This window comes from Lissotriton helveticus, chromosome 4_1 (assembly GCF_964261635.1).
Source record: "Lissotriton helveticus chromosome 4_1, aLisHel1.1, whole genome shotgun sequence".
NCBI lineage: Eukaryota > Metazoa > Chordata > Amphibia > Caudata > Salamandridae > Lissotriton > Lissotriton helveticus.
In genome coordinates, this window is record NC_136063.1 from 1,465,167,102 (window position 1) to 1,465,187,678 (window position 20,577).

Below are 20,577 nucleotides of genomic sequence, written 5' to 3' on the forward strand. Positions count from 1 at the left end.
TCACCTCATTCCAGATTTTTAAGAATCCGGATCTCGCTTGTTATGCTTGCTTTGTAGGCAAATTAGGTGTTTGCTGTCAAGAGTGTCTGTCAAAACTGCATGAAGCCACCTTGGGGAATCAACATATTTAGAAGAGAAGATTGCACCGGGCCTCAATGCAGCTCTTTGTGTATTTACAAATATTCAGACTTTTGTTCTCATTGAATTTCACAAAACTACTCAATTGCATCCAAAAATAGTTTGTGTGGTCTGTTTTGAACATAGGTCTGCAAGAGCTTTCTCCTTCCTCAGAATTAGTGCGTCTATCAAATAGAACATGATCCCCTTCTTTAAGCACTTCTCCTTGGCCACTTAGTTGGTCCTTAATCTTATGGAAGAAAACCCACCACTATGTCTCAGAAGCAAGTAGTGGCAGTTTTACTACTGATCTCCACCTAAACCATTAATAATCAGATTTGTTTAGTGGATGAAATCATGTTATTTTTGAGACGCACAATAATAATCATACAATTGGATTTGTGTAAGATCTCCTTAGCAGATATTGAAGCCCTCAGGAAATCCAAAATCCTCGGAAGGTGGTTTTGTAGGGTAATGGCGTTCCTAGGCAATACGCAGGTAAGTGTAAAGTTGTAACGCGTTAGGATCGCTGTGCAAAAGGGGTAGGCAGAACCACCCTCCTCCCTAAAACATGGAAAACCACTGATAGAATACCACAACCATCCCCTGAACATGCTATGAGCATATAAAACGTATGAATAATAGTGTGAGAACATTCATGAGTCTTTGCTGGATCATGTAATTCAATATATTGTTCTTCTCGTGGTCACACGTAATCAAAAGCCTTTGCCAACACATGTTTCATCATGTTCTACTGCTGTGGATAGCAACTTCTTCAGGGATAAGAAACACATGAGTATACAATATGGGAAGGATAGCCAACAATTACAGCTAATAGCAATTTCCCACTGTGACATCCCATCTGAAAAAGTTTGGTTCATGTTGCCTACTTGAACCTTTGGAAACCCATGCTATTGTAAACATATCACCCTAATTGTCTATGACCAACTGGTACGGTAAAAACTCATAGGTAATACATATTGTTATTTTTTTTTCCAGAGGTTTATGTAGCGTGAACTTGCCCCGAATCGGGTATCAAAGAGCTTTACATAGTACCAGTTGTTTTACATGGGGACACATTCATTTTTTTTTTGTTAGGCACGGGGAGATTACGTGAATTGCCAAGAATCACTGGATGTTCAGCATCATTGCAGAGACTCGAACCCAGTTCCCCAGATTCTAGATCGACCACCCTAGCCGTTAGGCCAACTCCTCTCCCCATATTGGTCTTTTGTTAAGGCCATCATTCACTGGTGTCATATCATGTATGTGACTTTTTATAAAAAGGAAAACAAAGTGCTCTGAAAATTCTAGTGTGACATTTGTCTCTGTCCAGTAGATGGTGATTTCACTACAATTAGATCAAGTGAATGACACCCCCTCAATGCTGCCTACTATCAAGAAGGTTGATATATTGAGCAAAAAATACCTAAATCTCTTCGGGCATGGTATAGACAAATACCGGGAGTAACCATGTTTTCTAAATTTTCCCCAACATACTCTAATCGATTCATGGGGTGGTTGGAGGAAAATTGGATTTGGGGCACCAAAGGCAGTAAATGGTGAGATTCCATTCTTTTTTTGGGGCAGGTATATTGAAGACTGCCTCCTAATTTGGCCGGAAAACGCAGAGAGACTGAGTGAATTTGTGACATACCTCAACAACAATGATGCTAACATCAGGTTCCCCCACTATCATATCATGAGCTTTATAACTTTCTTAGATGTGGAACTCTGTCTCCAATAACAAAATTGAAAACTGACTTTACAGGAAGGCTACGGCATGTAATATACTACATGCCACTAACACGTACCGGAGACACCAGACTAATGCTATCCCTATGGGGAGTTTGTACACGCTAGGCGTAATTGCTTCACTGATGGTGATTTTGTTTCTTAGCCCTGAAGAAGTCGCTGTCCACCGCATTTGAACGCGACGAAACACGTGTTTGCTAATGCTTTTGATTACCTTTGACCACGAGAAGAACAATAAATTGAATTACATGATCCAGCAACGGATCAAGAATGTTCTTACACCTACGCAGGCGTACAAGGGATCTGGAAGAGGCGTAGGTACACGATTGTTTCGGTATATGCCCCCCCAAAGCTACAGGCGCGCACCCTCAAAGCGATCACCTCTATACTCATTGATACAGCAGATACGATACAAATAGTGGGTGGGGATTTTAATGATGTTATGTGCGAAGCACAGGATCGGTCAGGGACAACACGTACAATGGGGACAAGTTCGGCCCTAGCACGACAAATGGATGTCATAGGCCTCACTGATGTCTGGAGGTGGCTCCATCCTACACAAGAGGCATACTCCTTCTACTCAGGGGCTCACAGGGTCTTTTCAAGACTGGACTATATATTCATGTCCAGGCAGAACCTTACATTGAGTGACACGGCGGATTATAAAGCGAGGGGACTATCAGACCACTCTCCGCTGTATGCACACCTGGGGCGGGAGAGGGGAGGAGGGGGGGCAGAATGGCGCCTAGCGGCATGGGACCTCCAAACACCGGAAATGCTGCGGGGAGTCAGAGCTGACATTGAAGGTATGGTTGACTCAGGGGTCACCTTCTGGGAGGCGATGAAGCCGGTCCTGAGGGACCGAATACAGAGCAGGTTGGGAGAGATGCGGCGAACGCAGCAGGCTGAGGTAGCTAGTATGGAGACGTCTATCCTGGCCCTAGAGACGGAATACCAGAGACAGAAGGAGGAGGTACTACTGCGCAAACTATTAGATGCGCAAAGACTCTACAGGGAGATGGTCACGGATGAGGCGCGTACTCAGGCGTTGGCAACTCTTCACCGGTTGTATGACGTGGGTGATAAGTCCGGCAAACTCCTGGCGTGGCTTGGAAGGAAAGAAAGGGCGGCGAGGTGGGTAGATCGGATCTCCTTGACGGACGGTAGACAGTTGCACACAGACGAGGCTATAGCGGACGCATTTGCGGCCTACTATGAAAGCTTCTATGGGGCCAGGGATTTGGGTACGGGGGAGGATGCACAGCAGTACATAGGCGATTTGGAGATACCGACTCTGTCCCCCGAGGCTAGCGCGGCTTTAGAGGCGGAGGTGACCCTTGAGGATATATCTGATGCCATAGCCTCGCTGAAGCCAGGGAAGACCCCTGGGCCGAATGGCTTTCCGGCAGAGTTTTTCAAACGGGCTGCGGATCTACTGCAGCGTCATTTAAAAACCTTATTTTTGGAGGCGTACCGGGTGGAGAGCCTGCCGCCGGACCTCGCCTTGGCCAATATTGTCCCGATATATAAGGAGGGCAAGCCAAGAGACGAATGTGCCTCCTACCGCCCCATTTCCCTCCTCAACATGGAGACAAAGATCTTGACCACTATATTAGCTAAACGACTGCGGTCGGTAATAACGGATCTCATACATATGGACCAGTCAGGGTTCCTCCCGGACAGGGCGACCAAGTTGAACCTCCGTCGCACACATAATTGGCTGCAGGAGGTTAAGGGAAGAAGTGAGCCCCCCTGGTTCCTCTCCCTGGACACGGAGAAGGCCTTCGACGCGGTGCACTGGCCTTTCCTGATGGCGTCGCTGCAGCGGTTTGGGTTTGGCCCTAAGTTCCAGAAATGGGTCAGACTCCTGTACTCGGCCCCAAGGGCGCGAGTTCGGGTCAACTGGAAGTTGTCTCGCGACTTTCCAATCGGCAGGGGCACGCGCCAGGGCTGCCCGCTATCCCCCCTTCTATTCACACTTACTATAGAAATTCTAGCGATAAAGGTCAGACGAAACCATGGGATTCGGGGTTTCTCGTGGGGCGGCGTCGACTCTGTGCAGGAGAAAATATCCCTATACGCCGATGACGTGCTATTGTTTGTAACCGAACCAGACACTACAATTCCGGAATTGTTCAAGGAGCTGGATGGCTTTGGTGCTAGGGCAGGCCACACCATTAATTGGCACAAATCAGTCCTCTACGACCCCCAAGGTCTGGAGCGGGGGGAGTGCCTACCGGGGCAACTCATACATACCAAGGAGGGCTTTCAATACTTGGGCATATTCATCACTCTAGACAGGGGACTATCCTTTAGCAAAAATATTAACCGAGTCATGGACTGCGCTACGACGGAGATGAACAGATGGCGGCAGCTTCCGCTCACCCTACTGGGCCGAGCGGCGATCTACAAAATGATTATCCTCCCGAAGTTTCTGTATGCGCTCCAGAACGAGTATTACCCACTGCCAGCAAAAACGACGAATAAAATACATGCGGACCTTCGGGCCTTCCTGTGATTAGGGAAACAGCCGAGGGTGGCCCTTTCAACGCTACAGCGTCACCACTACAGCGGAGGGATTTCCCTTCCTAACTTGGAGGCGTACTACTGGGCAGAACACCTTGCACCGATCAATGAGTGGTTGCATGCGGCAGCGGATCACCACACGTATGTGTTAGAGAGGGCTAAGTTGTCTACCAAACCTACTGTACTATCTATACGGAGGGACGATGGGAACATCGCTTCTACCGGCCACGATGATCACATTGACAGCATGGAATAAGGCCACAAGGCGCATGGAATGGGACAAGAAGCCTACCCGACAGACATGGCTGTGGCACTGTAAATGGCTGGGGGAACTCAGTAAGCTGCGTGGCTTCGGGAGATGGGACGATATAGGTATTTCGACAATCTGAGATGTGATTGCAAGAGGGGAACTAAAATCCTTCCAGGTGCTTAAGGATGAATTTGGTCTGCACAACACTCAATTTTACAAATATGCACAGTTGAGACATGCGTGGAGGGCACAAAACATCACGACCACAGATATTCCAGAATACGCACCGCTGGAGGGTAGGTTACTCCAGGAGCAGATCTTGGGCCGGGCGGTATCCCTAACGTATAAAACACTGACTAACAACATGTTAGGCGACTTGCAAGGGCTACGGAGTAGGTGGGATGCAGACGTGGGAGGTATGGAAGATCTGGATTGGGAGATTGTCCTCATGCACCCCCGTGAGGTGGCGATTAAATCGAGGCTCCGCCTCATCCAACTAAACGTGCTCCACAGAACCTATTTTGACAGAGTGCGGCTTCTTAAAATGGGAAGGATAACAGACTTAGGTGCCGCCACCAGAGTGGCGATTTTTTCCACATGATTTGGGCGTGCGACGCCATACAAGCATACTGGGAACACATATTCACGGAACTAAGTGAGGTTGTGGGAGTGGCTCTGACATGCGACCCTAGACTGGCCTTGCTGGGCATGACAACTGAGGTGGACTTGGCACGCCCTCTGCTTATCTTCTTGGTCCTTGCATTGGTGGTGGCAAAAAGGGATATTGCAAAATACTGGGGGGCAACCGAAACACCAGATATAGAGGAGTGGAGGAGGGGCCTGGACTTATATATGGCCGCCGAGAGAGTAACTTATAAAGCCAGAGGGTGCCCTAAGAAGTTCCGGAGAGTGTGGGCTCAATGGAGACAATATCATGGTCTGGAGGGAAGCCGATGAGGAAAAGTGTTGAGTGACAGGAGGGCTAACTACGCAGTAGATCTGCATGAAATAATCACAGGGGCTATATGAATATTGACTGAACAGACTATGTGAGAGGATGGAGGAGGCCTTGTTGGGGGAGGTAGGGTGGGTCCGAGGGGGTGGAGGGGGGTAGGGAGTGTATGCTGCTGCTATTGGGGTTGTTTTCCTCTGTTCACGTAGTAGTTACGTTTGACACTGATACTTGTGGAACAAAAAGTTGCGCAACTGACGGACAGAAGCGGAATGTTGACGCTCTGCCGACTGCTGATTTTCTTCATTAATGATGCTTTTTGATGCAACAATAAAAAGAATTTAATAAAAAAAAATTAAAAAAGAATGTTCTTACACTGTTATTGATACATTTTGTATACTCTTAGCGTGTGCCGAGGATTGTTGTGGACCTCAGGAAATCAGGTGAGTGAGTCATTGTTCATCTCCAAGACCACAAAGTGTCCTTTACTGGCATGTTGCAATTGTTCCCACTGGTAAGAAGGTCTCCTACCTGGTGAGATGCTGTTGCATAAGCTCTTCGAACCACTGAATTTTTTTTGTGGTATTAAGCTGATTTCCTGGAAAATGTTTTTTATTGCCATTATATTGGATAAGGCCATAAGCAAGCTGTAAACGTTGTGCGTGAGAACTGTACAGCTTTTATTTTTTAAACTCTGAGAAGAAGGTACTGTGGTCTGACTCCAGGATCAACACAAAGGTGTGCACTTAATTTGGCTTAAATGACATTATCATTGATTCTTTTTTTTGTCTGCACCCTCGCTCTTCTGCTTAGGAATTGTTATGGGATTTTGGTGTATTACAGGATCTTAAGTCCTACCTGGACTAGACTAGTCATCTATGTTCATCTGACTAACGTTTTGCAACATAAAGAGTCCTAAAAGAAAGGAATCCTACTTAAATATCGATCTTTGGTAAATGCTGTACCATTAATCCTTTTCTTACATGGAAAATCACATATGAATGTCTGTGGGGGTTGTGAGTTAGCAGCTTTCTGTTTAAACATTCCTGTGGAGGAGATATGCATGAAACCTTTGTGGCCCCAGCCCCAAGCACTTGACAGGTACTGAGCTCTCAAAGTCTCCTCGCTGGAAGTAATGCATCATTGAGCCAAGAGGTCTTAAGAAACTGGCTTGCTTAAGTTATTGACTGCCCTGTTCTGCTTTTCCACCACCTCCCTTTCTTCTGTTCACTTGCTCTGTAATGTACCACAGGTTAGAAATGAGAGCGAGACAGGATTTTAGAGAAGGTGACAGTTAGTCCTAGTCTATAACCTGTCTTAGTCCCAACACCTTCCTGCCTCCCTCTGCTTTTGCTGCTGCTCAAGTCAGTCACAACTTTAGGCTTCATTTTACAGAAGGAGATGGTTTTGGTGTACAAATATGCTGGGACACCCGTGCAGTGGTTGTGGAATTTTAATACACAAAACAGTGTGTAGTTCTGGTGCTGCAAAGCTCTGTATTAACAGCTTTGAGAGGCAGTTTCTGACACAAGGTGGAAGAGTACCCAAAGGTTTGGAATAGGAGTGATAATATTAACCACGTAATTTAATTGCCATCAAGTTATATTTATCCTTATTAACTAACATGTCCAGTATATATATCTGATAGTTAAATTATGTTAAATTGAGAATCTCCATAAATCTGAACATCCCTCTTTTGTCTTTGTAACAGGTAGAGAGAATTGTTGACAAGAAAAAAAATAAAAAGGGGAAAACGGAATACCTGGTGCGGTGGAAAGGATATGACAGCGATGATGACACATGGGAACCAGAACAGCACCTTGTGAATTGTGAGGAATACATTCATGAATTTAATAGACGACACAATGACAAAACTAAAGATGGCACATACACTAGACCTAACCGGACCTCCCCTAACAATGCCAGGAAACAAATTTCCAGATCAACAAATAGTTCCTTTTCAAAGACCTCTCCAAAGTCAGTCGTTTTTGGAAAAGACAGTGAAGCTAAACCTAATCAGCTGTTTGCTAGTAGTCATAAGTTCCGTCGGAGTCCTTCACATGCACTCTCCAGCCGGAAAAGTATGGATTTATCTAGATCAGGAATTAAAATACTTGTGCCCAAAAGTCCTATGAAGAACAGGACTTCTGTTGATAGTTTTCAAAATGAAGATTTGCATAAATTGGACCATATGGAACAGCACCAGGACTCCACGGTTCCCGAGGTGGCAGCAGAAAAACCAGTTGGAGCATTATTAGGCCCTGGGGCAGAAAGAGCTCGAATGGGAAGCAGACCTAGGGCGCACTCATTAGTGCCACGGCTTCAGATGCCACGGACAGGGGCAGAAGCATCGACGTTAACCATGAATGGGAAAGGTAAGTGCACATTTCAGTATGAAGATTCATTTTTTAGTTGATTGTGCCAATATAGTAATTTGTACTAGTCTTCGAAGGATTTAAATATGTTGCTGTTATTGATTACGTAATAAAGAGTTAATATTTTGTTTCACGTAATGATCACTTTTCCTCCAGGAGTTCTCGTTGTAGTCCACAAAATGTTAATTTCTAGGAAACGTGTGTACTGGACAGTGTTTAAATATGTCATCGCCAACTTTTATCAGGTGTTTTTTTTTTTTTTTTAATGTAGTGAATGCTTTTTGTTGCAATGTTTTGAACAAGAAACTTTAAGATTCAAACTATCTGAATTATGATGTTATAAAATAATTAATTGATGTAGATGCTATCATTTAAACAAAGGATATAAATGCCATAATATGACTCGATAAAAGTAGGGAAGCATTTCTAATTGAAAGCTTAACCTCTATAAAATCTGGGAAGGAAATTATATCTATGTTCAGACTGCAAAAATTCAAAGTAGCCATCATTTAATATTTAAATCCAGATTACCTTCATATGTCTACAAATACGAACTCTTGTTGTTGATTAAATATGCGATAAAATGGAATAGCTTATCCTCCAAGGCCTAGTAACATTCATAAGAAAACAATAATCCACCTCAGTTAAACAAGCATTGGCAAAGTCTGTAGGTCTCGCCTTTTTGCCTCTGCTAGTGCTTTTTTTCCACTCTTTTCAATTGGAAAAATGAAAAATCTAACTTGTTGGTGCTGAAACTCAGGGCTGGACAGCATCATGAGAACAAAATAGCACAATGATGCATACACGTGCTTGCAACAATACACTACAACGTCACCAGCATGATGACTACACACGCTTGCATCAATCACCATGCGTGTATGCATCACGTTCCAAGATGATGAATATTTATTTTGTAGCAGTCAAATAAAATAAATCTTCTTGCTACAGGGGATGAACAAACAAGAATAGGAAGTAAAGCAGTAAAATAAGAAGCAAGGAAATGAGTCTGATAAGGAAGCCAACCAATGGTAAGCAGTTGGCCAACCCACTCGAAGTGTCTGTATAGTACACAGTAGGTCTTTCGACAACAAAAAGCTGTGTGTAGATGAGACCTAAAAAACACCAGTGGTGGAATCCAAAATACCTGGTCAGAAAAAGTGATTATGAAATTGTAATTTTGGTAGGCAAATAGTAATTTTGTGGTAGATAATCAGAATAGGGAAATATGGGGTTCCTCATCAGACTTTCTAGATTTGTGCACTCCAGGAAAGCACTACCACTGCAAATGCGAAAAGGGAGAGAGTGTCAGGAAAGAAAGACTTGTGAGAATTTTAATTAAAGAAAAATATTCCCTATAATTCTAGAGTTAGTTATTTTCATCCCTCACTAGAATTCTAAATCCTTTGCTATTAGTACTGTAATTCTTTGTACTGCAGCATAACAAAATAATGTACGCCAGTTCTTTGGCACTACTTAATTTTGCTACCTGCAGAACTGCACTTGAAGGCAGCCTACAAAAAATAGTTTTATTTGTATCCTTGTCCTACTTGGTTTACTATATTAATATGCCACATAGTTTCAGAAAAATCCTAAATAATATTTAAAATCGATCTGCTGCATTTTGACAGCCTGTTGCATTTACTGCTGTCTCTAGCTGATGTGCAACAGGATAGACAGACGTTTTCGATGTGTCTAGTGCTTATTTGTGGACTACTAGTCAGCCACTTCAATGGACTATTAAACATCATAACTTTTGTTTAATGAAAACGATATATCTAATTATAATGTCTCTCTCGGAGAATTCCTTAAATCAATTTGTCCAGTTCAGTTTTTTGGGGTATAAAGTTCTTAAAGACCTTTGATGCCTTGTTCTACAGAAGTACATGGCCCATTAATCTTTATTTGAACAATAGGAACAAGTGCAGATTTGCTTGCTCTTTAGGAAGATCCTATTTTACTTCTGTGTTGGGTTCAACAGGATTCACATTTCTTTTTATGTTTTTTTAATAAAAGTAAGTTCAAACCAATAATGTACAACCAGAACTACAGGGAGTGCGTAGCAGTTTAATACTAGGTTACTTGGCTGGTTTAGCAAGAAAATTCAAATTATATAGCCCCATCATGCCTTTAAAGGCAAATTATGTGACCATCTGAACATTTTAACACATTGATACAAAATGGGTCCCAATGTAGTAGAGTATTATTAAAGAAAACTACAGCAGGACCATCATCATTGTAAACCCAAATAATTAATGTTCTCGCGAGGAAGCTCCGGAATCCCATTTTAATATGGTCTTGGACAGATAAATATTTTTGTGTAGAATATGAATAGAATACTGCGTTCACAAGAAAAACAATGCTGCATGTTCATCCTTCTTGTGTAAAAATAGTGTGCCTTTTTTCCTAAATATACATTATGAAAAATGGGGTAACCCAATAAGCGTCTTAGGACCTGGGTACGGTATAATATGAAAAGACTGGTCCTTGACTGACTTGAAGGAAGTATTTGAATAGGGAATATTAATGATATAGGGGTTGCCAGGAGGGCCAACCAAGGGTAATGAATACAATACCCATATAAATGTACACCCTAGAAAAATAACAAATTCCTCAGATAATGAAAAAATGTATATACAAATTACACCTACACTAATTTCTATGGTGCAAGTTTATTGTTTTATATAATGTTTTCATAGTTTAATACAAACCTTAATGAGTAGGTAGCCATCAAAAGGATAGTTGTGGCAAAATAACGTTTTCAAAGTTTCAGTAGTTTTGTTGCTTTCAAATTACGCATGGTTCTTAACTTATGTAACTCCTTGAAGTGATGCAATATTTGCAAGCAAATTATTCAGCAGATAGTGGGGTATGCAACAAGCGTGGCAAGTTCAGAAACAGGTAAAAAAATGTGCAATCACGTAACTTTAGGGGTTCAGGGTAAAACATACTATAAAACATGTTAAAGGGAAAACACAATAATAAACAATTTTGCAGCTATTTCAACAACTCCAGCAATAGTCTCAGATTATCTCACCAGCATGAATATAATGATCAAACTGCCAGCCTGGCCTATTGAGAACAGGTAGCCTTGCAATAGTGAAAAACGAAGTAGGCTGTAATTCACTACCAGGACAGGCCACAGACACCAGGGCATGTCCTGCCTTTTACCTACAACACACCCTGCCCAAGGGGGTACCTTGGGCCTACCTGAGGGGTGACTCACATGTAGAAAAGGGAAGGTTTAGGGACTTGCAAGTGTGTGCACTTGCCAAGTCAACATTGCAGCCCCAGGCTGCGCACAGGCTCTGCAGTGGCAGGCCAGAGTTACACTTTACGGGCTGTTTCCGTGGGTGGCACAATCCAGTGCTGTAGCCCACCAACAGCATTTGACCTATAGGCCCTGGCACTCGTAGTGCACTTTACTAGGGTCTGACACATAGATCAAATAAGCCAAACGTGGAAATACCAATCCATAACACATTTTATACATGAGCACTTGCACTTTACCACTGGACAGCAGTGAGGAAAGTGCGCAGAGTCATTACACCAAAAAAAACAGAGTCAAAACCGGGAGGTCAGAAAGCAAAAAGTTAGGGGAAACACGGCAAAAGATGCCAAGTCTAACACCTAGCCTATGTAAAAACTTGAACTGTGTAAGGCGTGGTTGGTGATTAGGCGAAAGCGCTGCAGTCCGTGCACAGCAATATGACTTTGGTTCGTCAGTTACCGGAGTATCTAGGTCCAGATTCCATCCAGTTCCAGGCCCTGAGCAGAGTATAGAGAAGAGTAACCATCATGCTGGGTTTAGTGATGTCAGTCAGAGAAGGTTTTGCAAGGAACTTATTGTTCGGGTACAAGACTGCGAATGTAAAAAGAAGTGTCTCCTTGGCCGGTCTACACACTCCACCCTCCATCATTGGGGTTGTGTGCCATAGGTATAGAAGGGGCATATAGACAGTTGTGAGCATCTCACCACCGCAGACTGTCCCACACGCACCTTACGCACTCCACCATATCCGCTGCAGTACTCGTGCAATTGTAGTGCCAATAGAATGCTGTAGCAAGCTGGACCAGAGCAACTAGGTCTGTCTCCACTGCCACGTGCAGTTGGAATTTGACTGGGTGCAGCCAGAAGTGCAGATACTGGACCTTAGCGCAGAGAGCATACAATTGCATGTCAGGTGCATTGAGACCACCCTGACTGAAGGGCAACAGGAGGATTTCCCACGCTATCCTTGGCTGTTTTCCTGGCCAAGAAAATTGTAATAATGTTGAAATGGCAATTGTCGCAGTTGTAGGGGTTCATCTTAAGAACACACATTAGATTATAAACAAAAAGTGGATTTAAAAAATCGACAGTGAGGGAAGTGCAGTGCTGGACATAAATTACATGGTTTTAATCTTCTATACTGTTATTACATCAATCGCAAATTCTATCTTTAGCTGGTATATTTTGACAGGCAGCTGTTAAATATCTTTCTGCTGTAAAGTGTTCATTCTTAATAGAAAAACAAACGTCCGATTCCATGCTATAAATTCCACGTTAAAAATTGTTGCGGTCTATTCTGAATTGAAGAGGCAGCAATAAAATTAAGCGTATTCATTTTATTTTTTTTAAACAGAAGTCCGTATCATGACCACAATTTAAATTACCTACCCATTTTTTCAGCAGACATTTTAATTGCACTGCGGACAACATTAATATGTTGAACCTGAACCATCCCCAGTACATAAGACAAATTACCGCAAAAAACAGTATTAACCAATACTTGAAGAAATTGTATGAAACATTCCATTTTTTAGAGCACTTTTTTCACTATTCAACAGACTGCCCCCAATGAATCACTACCTTTAGTGCCAGCGCAAAGGTACTAAACAATCCACATTCCAACCTAATGGCTTGGACAGCTGTGTAAAATCTACGGAAAATATGACACTCAACTTTATCTATAAAGGGCCATTTCTCTACTTTGATTATTTCCATGGGATATAAAAGGGTCAAAGGGACCTTAATGCGATACACTAAAATGATATGTTCAAAGTGTCTGTAGCCTAAAGAATTATAGAGCGTACTGAGGCGATTAGCATGAGAAATTGCCTAACTTGAAAGATGATGTACATGATCTTTTTCACTCCATGAACTAGAAATGTTTACCCTAAATTTGGGTCATTTTTCACAACCTCCAAGATCTTATTACCTAATTTCCATCTGAATTAATTGTCCTTCCTATTTTATTTAAATTTTTATTTTACAGAGTTGTATACCTTTTACCTTTAAAGTAAAATTTATTTTCAAATCTTGATTAGCCCTTTAGTGTGCATGGAGTTGCGCTGCTTTGTAAGCTTGAAACTGCCCTGAGGAAGTATCAAGAGGCTCAAACTCCACCCATGAGTAAAACATCTCATGTTCAGCTAGCAGCAATTACTAATGTAGCACTCCCCTTGCCCCCTACATCGGGGGCACCTTGTGACTTAAGATGCTTCCATGGAATTGGCTCCTATTGCTATACGTACCGCCATGAAAAACCGATTCAAGTGAAAATGGAATAAAAGAATTAGAACATCCACAGAATGAGTCATAGCCTTTTTCTCTACGGAAAAAGGTGCTCCCTTATCCCCAGTAAGAGATAGCCTTAATTACTACGGACGTCTCTGTAATGACATCATAATGCTTCACGTGTGAGTTAAAATTGAAAAAGCTAGCCTAGGCATGATCCCACATAGGGAGCAAAATATTGTGTAAACTACGACTCTCGTGTGGTTCTACAAGGTTTGCTTTCCCACCCACGGATGACACAGGTGAACTTGGTTCAGTGCACATGCGCTGAATGCGAAAGATTGTTGTAGCCCACAGAACCCAACTCAATAATTTGAAGTGGAATTATTGCTGTTGGGTTATGGATAATCCTTAAGCCAGGATCCAAGGGCACGTGCCCCTTTCATTATCACACACACATGGTTCTAAGAAGAATAAACACTTTTAAGTAAAAGTATTTATTTCAATTGGGTGAATCTGTTACTCAAATAGCCACACGGTATGACATAAGAACATCAAATAAAACAAATAAGAACAAGAATAAAATGCCCATTTCTGTTAGTTAAAATGTCATTTAAAACCTATCACCTACTTCTAGAATTTGCAGTCTAGACTTTCTTAGGGAGAAGCAGCACACTGCAAAAGCTGTGGTTATGAGTAAGGCATGAAGGCAATGTTTCCGGCAAGAGGTGAACACATGCCACAGCAATGTCCTTTCTCCTGGACTCTGCTCGTTATCCATATCAATCGATTTAGCATCTTCTTGGTGTGCTGGAAGCACTCACCACCATCAGTGGTGGCCCTTTTATACCATCTCTTTGACGGGTATTTTAGGAATTTCTGACAGACTACGTGCATCGAGGTGTGCATCCCAGACGTTTCCATATGAACATATAAGGAAAGTGGGCACAATTCAAACAACACTACTTTTTGTTTGTGTTCTTTTTTTATTTGACCTTGACAATGTGATAACTAGACACTTGCCCCAGACTTGAAGCTGTATCAGGTGTGATCTGTGTCAGTGTCTGAATGACTTGACACTTTCACAGCTCTTTGAATAAGGTCAGACGACTTGAGTAAATGGCAGACATGACAACAATTCAGCATTAATTGGGCTACAAAAGGCGACTCGTTAACGAAAATGGCGACTCCTGATATCTAAGATGGAGTTGGGGGCTACTTAAAATTGAGTTGGACCTAAAAGGCTTAACGTCTGTACAGAGATGATTTGTTAGGGAACACGTTGATTAGCATTTGAAACATTTGTGCTCTCTCCTTTTGCTAGCCAACGATATATTTAATTTCGCTTCAAAGGGAAACACTTGGTTATCATCTGATAGTACCAAATGTAAAATATATCCCCATTAATCATTATTTTTCTTAGTTTTGCTTCCTTTATTCATCCTTAGACAAATGATTATGTATACTTCAAAATACAAATACATTTTCTCTTTATTGCTTATATAAAATGAACACATCTATAGTTGGGATGGCAGTTCACTTCTTTAGAGCTTTAAAATGTAGGACTAACATCAGCATTCATTATAATTATGTGTGTTGCAAATTCAATATATATTACTTGTGTGAACATTTTTGAGTAGTTCAAATTGTACAGGATAAATGCATATAGATTTAACAATTTTTACTCCATATTCAGTTTAAAATAAAACTCAAATGAATCTGAAGAATGTTTAACAGATTTCCATGCATTTTTAGATAAGTCTTATACAATTCAGTTACAGTGGACAGTCCTTAATTGCTTGGAAAGTATATTGCATCAGAAGCATACTACTTCTAAAGGCTTATTAAACACTGATCCGGGACAGCCAAACAAGCAGAATAAAAATTATTTTACATTGGGAATTTCTTTGGTCCAGAAGAATGTGGTCAAGATAGGAAGATGGTAGGAAGAAAAAATGCAATTTATAGAATCATAGACAAGGGCTATGTCAAGACAGTGATGGATAATGTGGCTTCTAAAGTTAGAAGAGCAGACTAGAACTACCCAAAAATAAGAACCTTAAAATCTTTAGACAATACAATTAGATTTATTATTAAACTTAATATGGAAACAGTCAAACCTACATCATTTTAACCCCTTTAGAGCTTGTAAATAAACCTCCCCAGTGCTGCGCTGTCCATTGGAACTAGTGCTGAATGGACGTCCAACGGTCGTGCGCAGCACTGGGGAGGTAGTGGCCGTGACGACCGTTGGCCGACGGCAGCAATTAAGGGGTTAAAGAAAATTGTAATTTTATTCAGTCGGAAGATTTGATTAAAAAAAAATTCTAAGATAAGCCACATATTACTTATAATAGCGCAGGTACCTTATAGTTAGTTCTAGTAACTCTAAAAGATAAGGGAAAAACGTACGTTAGCTACCTTTGTTACAAGTGGGTGTCTTTAAATGTGGATTATCCATTCGTTGAAAATGCACAAAGCATACACATTTTCGATATGTTTTGTACAAGTAAAATTGTGATTTTTCTTTATCATTTTAACACTAATTGTTGGGTTCACCTTATAGAATGTATATATGGCAGTGTGCTGGTTGCACAGTCAGAACTCTAAATAAAGTGGAAGGAATACCAGAATGCTATATATAAAAAAGGAACCAAATTATCTTTGCCTATACTTGTTTGTGAATTTCATTCATTCAATATGGAAAAATCTGATTAAGTGGTCTATAGAAATTACAGGCAGTAATCTGAAACTCATTACAGAGCAAAGAACTAATGTGAATTTATAAAACTCAGTGCAGTAGATTTATGGTCTGACAAGGAAATGCAAATTTCGAGAATTGATGGTGGATGTAAACTTCTTTCACGTATAGGTTTTGTTATAGTGCTTGGTTAACAGGTTATATTGTTCAATTCAGCGTGGTCTTTTAACATCTGCTCTGTTTTATTGTCCTTCAATGTATGGCATTTGACCAAACAGATGTATTACATCCAAAGTAATACCATGTACTGTAATTTCCTCTTCTGTTGGTGTTTAATTAGATTTGTTGTGTGTTTAAGTATGGTAGATATAAATGACAAAGGATTCTACAATACTGATCTCATTTTTGTTGCTGTCATATGCAGTCTTATGTAATTCATCAGTAATAGGTTTTCAGCAGTACTGATGGCTTAGTTTGGTGTAGAATAATCAACAGTACTCTTTTGTGAATGAGAATGGCAATTTATGTTAGAGATTGTATTTGTTCTTTGATTTATTTATTTTTATTGCAAATTTCTAGTTAAATCGTATAAGGACACCATTGTTTCTAGAGAATTTATTTGAACCTTTATTTATAATATTCATAAAGTACAAAACTTGCATTGTCCAAACACATGCTTCACGTCTGCAGCTGACGGTGGTTCATCTAATACATAGAAATCCTGCATATACAGTTACACGTGCAATGCTTGTCAGTACAGTAACATATTCTCACCCATTTCCTACCCCTTTCAAGGTGGGCATCTCTCAGTCATTCGTGTCACACTGTATGTTAGTATCCTGTTCCGTTTGAGAACCAACAGATGTCTGTTCCAGTAGGTAAGATTTGTAAGGTTGCCATATGTCCAGTGGTCTCGATACTGGGTGCCGCAACTAGGCGTATATGTTACTGGTGGTAATAGGACATATTGAACAACCATCCCTTCAATGTTGGCGGATATTTTCTCCCCCAATGGTTCGCCAACTCTTTTTGCTAACAATAGTGTGATTGCAACAAAGTGTTTGTATGACTTGGCAATCTCTTGTACACACGGCAATATTGCCAGCATAGGTGACGGCAAAAGGGCCAGCCCAGTCATTTGCGATAATTCGCTAAATACTTGAGACACAGTTCCAGGCCATGTGTACAAAATCGGCCATCGGGGCACTACATCTATGGCAGGTATGTAGGCTTAATGAGTCCATCCGATGATAGGCTTGCCATAGGAATATGACATTTTATATTTTGTGTTTGTGGTTAAAAGAAACCATTTGTGTTTGCTCGCAACTTATCTGCCAATGCGCATCAATAAGAGCGGCACACAGGTCTCGTTCCCAGGCCACACGCACCCCCCTGTCCCTAGCCGGGAGCATAGCCATTGCTGCTTTATACATCCTGGCCATTAGATGCTCACTGGTTGTGTCTTTTATAAGCAATGTCAACGGACGAAACTCCTGCGGTTCCAGGGGGGTAACTCGGCACCAAGGATTGTAATGCCCTAGTCAAGGAACGTAGCTCCCTCGAATCTGCCACCCTCCTCCCTGGAGAAGATGTGTCCATCCGGGAACACATCCCCTAATGTGCCAAGAGCAAATTTAGTGAATGTTTGTTGCTTCGTTAGTAATAGGTACCCAGATGTTCCCAGCGAGTGGAAGAGCCAGGGAATACAGCAATTGGGCCCCCGTAGCTCAAGCCAATTACATCCAGGCACAGCTGGTCGTTAAGTGTCTGTATATCCACCGAATCGCTTTTTAAACCTGCCTGGAGTAGTGCGGACAAGGGAGTGGGGTGTGCGAAGTCTGCTTCGGAGTGCAAATACAGGATCCGCCGGTCATAATGGAACCAGTGTCTGGAGAAGCTACATTGCACAACCAGATAATATATGCAGAAATTGAGAATTCCAAAACCCCCCGCTCATACTGGAGCATCAACGTGTCCCATCTTACCCTCGGCTGTCCACCACCCCACACCAACTGGATACATTTTGAGCGTAGAGTGGTAAAGAAGGTCTCCTATAGCGGTATTGGGATTCTCTGAAACAAGTATGGGAATTGCGGTAAAGCCACCATCTTAATCAACGCTATTCTACCAGCCATGGCCAGGGGTAGCTTGAGCCACTGCTCTATATTACCTTCTAACTGCTCCATGGCAGGACCGTTATTAAGTTGGAGTATTTGGGCCGGATCTCTGTGGATTCCTATCCCCCAAGTATTTGACAGTCATCGCACCACTTCAAGGCCAAACCAGTAGCGCAGTCGCAGGGGGCCTCTGTCAGAGGAAAAATGTTGGATTTATCACGCAGGAGAAGCCCCAAGTTCTCATCCTGGCACTGCACATACAGAATAATATTGTCGGCATACAATGTGACCAACAATGGTCCTGTTTTGACTTGTATGCCCCTATTAAAGTGATTATCCTGGAGATGACGCACAAGGAGGTCCATCGCAATCACGAACAACAGTGGGGATAAAGGGTCCCCCTGGCGCGTCCCACTCGTCATGGTGAAGGGTGCTGTTAACATACCATTCACCAGGATCCGGGCTGTCGGGCACGTATATAGCCGTAAAATTACCGCTACAAACCGAGGCAGCATTCCCAGCCTTATGAACGTGGCCCGAAGAAATGGCCATCTTAACAAGACAAAGGCCTTCTCTGCATCTAACAGCACTGCGGGTGCTGGAAGTGTAGGTGAGATCCTATGTACTGTGGCAAACAAAGTACGAAGATTCAGGGCAGTGGACCTATGCGGTATGAACTCAACTTGGGCCAGCAAAATTAATTGATCTGCTATCGGGACCAGTCTGGTAGCCAGCATTTTGGCCAATATCTTTTAGTCGAAATTCAATAAGGACAGCTGTCTGTACGAGCCGCAGCCTCTGGGGTCCTTACCTGCCTTGGGTTTTAAGGTGATAACTGCCTCGATGAGAGTCGGGGGAGCATACCTGTTTCTATTACTTCCTGATAGACATCTATCAGATGGGGGCCAGTGTCCATTTAAATACTTTATAAAAACGACCAGTAAAGCCGTCTAGGCTGGGGGCCTTGGACACGTCCATTACGTCTATCGCTTGTACCACCTCATCTTTTGTAAAAGGCTCAGCCAGGAATTCCATTTGTGCATTCTCCAGCCACACCAGTGCTATTTCATTCAAGTGAGCATCGCTAGCATCAGCCTCCGAGGAGACTTTAGTAGTGTACAAGGATTTATAATATGAGAGGATTGTGGTTTCAATTCCTTCACAGTCGGTTATAATCTCCCCTCTGTCCCCAATCAAGCTGGTTATGTATGTTGGGGTCCTGTAGGGCCGAATTAATCTTGCTAATGTGCGACCTGGACCCTCTCCCTCTCCCTACTTCCTGGCAACCGCATATTTCCCCAAATAGTGCGTTTCCCTTTCCGTGACTTCATGGAATTCAGCAAGGAGTACCACCCGGCGCCTCATCCTGGAGGCTGTCTGTACCTCGCCCCATTCTCCGTCAATTGTTTCTGTTTCTCAATCCCTGCCACGGTGTTAAGCAGGTTAAGTATGCCAGCCCCTTTTGATATAAACCCCCCTTATGTATGCTTTAAATGCTACCCACAGCATCGCTTTAGTGTCAACTGAGCCCTTAAGTTCAAAATAGTCATTGATGGCCTGCCCCACTTCACTAGCAAATACTGAATTGCACAATGTCATCTCGGGAAATCGCCACCGCTTGGCCCGATCGCCGGGGCAGGGGAGTCTCAGTCCTACCGTTACCGTGGCATGGTCCAACAAGGTGTGTGGCAGACGCCCAGCTTCAACCAGCCACGTCCCTACAGCAGGGGTAAGGAACCAATAATCCAACCTTGTCTATGTTTTGTGTGGTGCCGCTTAGGGCGTGTACACTGACATAGCTGGGTGTAAATGATGCCAAGTATCAATCATTTGATACGCCTCTAACAATTCCAACAAAGTTTGCCTTGCTCTTAGTTGCGAATCTATAGTGTTAGCTGTACCATCCAGCCGTGGATTCAATAGAATATTCAAATCCCCGCCAATGCACACATGATCCGCCCCCATCTTGTCCATATTATAATGTAGGTCAATAAATTCCGAGTCATCTGTTTGCGGCATATACATTAACGAGCATAATCGCTTTCCCTAACAGCTATCCCATCACTAAGAGGAATATACCAGCCTGGTCAGTGTGTACTTATACAGCTCTAAATGAAACTAGCTTGTGGACTAAAATTGCAACCCCTCTAGAATAAGAGCGATTACTAGCAGAATAATGATTTTTGCCCCAGCTGGAAGCGAAAGTGGGGAAACTATGTGGCAACAAATGAGTTTCCTGCAGGAAGGCAATATCAACGCTATGTCGCTGTAAATATTGTAGTACTTG

At 42.4% G+C, this 20,577-nt stretch overlaps 1 protein-coding gene across 1 annotated transcript in view; it reads left to right on the top strand.

Moving 5' to 3' along the window:
• Nucleotides 1–20,577, top strand: part of CDYL (chromodomain Y like) — a 304,671-nt gene that overhangs the window by 65,898 nt on the left and 218,196 nt on the right. Inside the window, exon 2 of the mRNA XM_078688047.1 lies at nucleotides 7,312–7,975. Within this exon, the coding sequence (XP_078544173.1) occupies nucleotides 7,312–7,975 (664 nt within the window). The remainder of the gene's footprint in view (nucleotides 1–7,311; nucleotides 7,976–20,577) is intronic.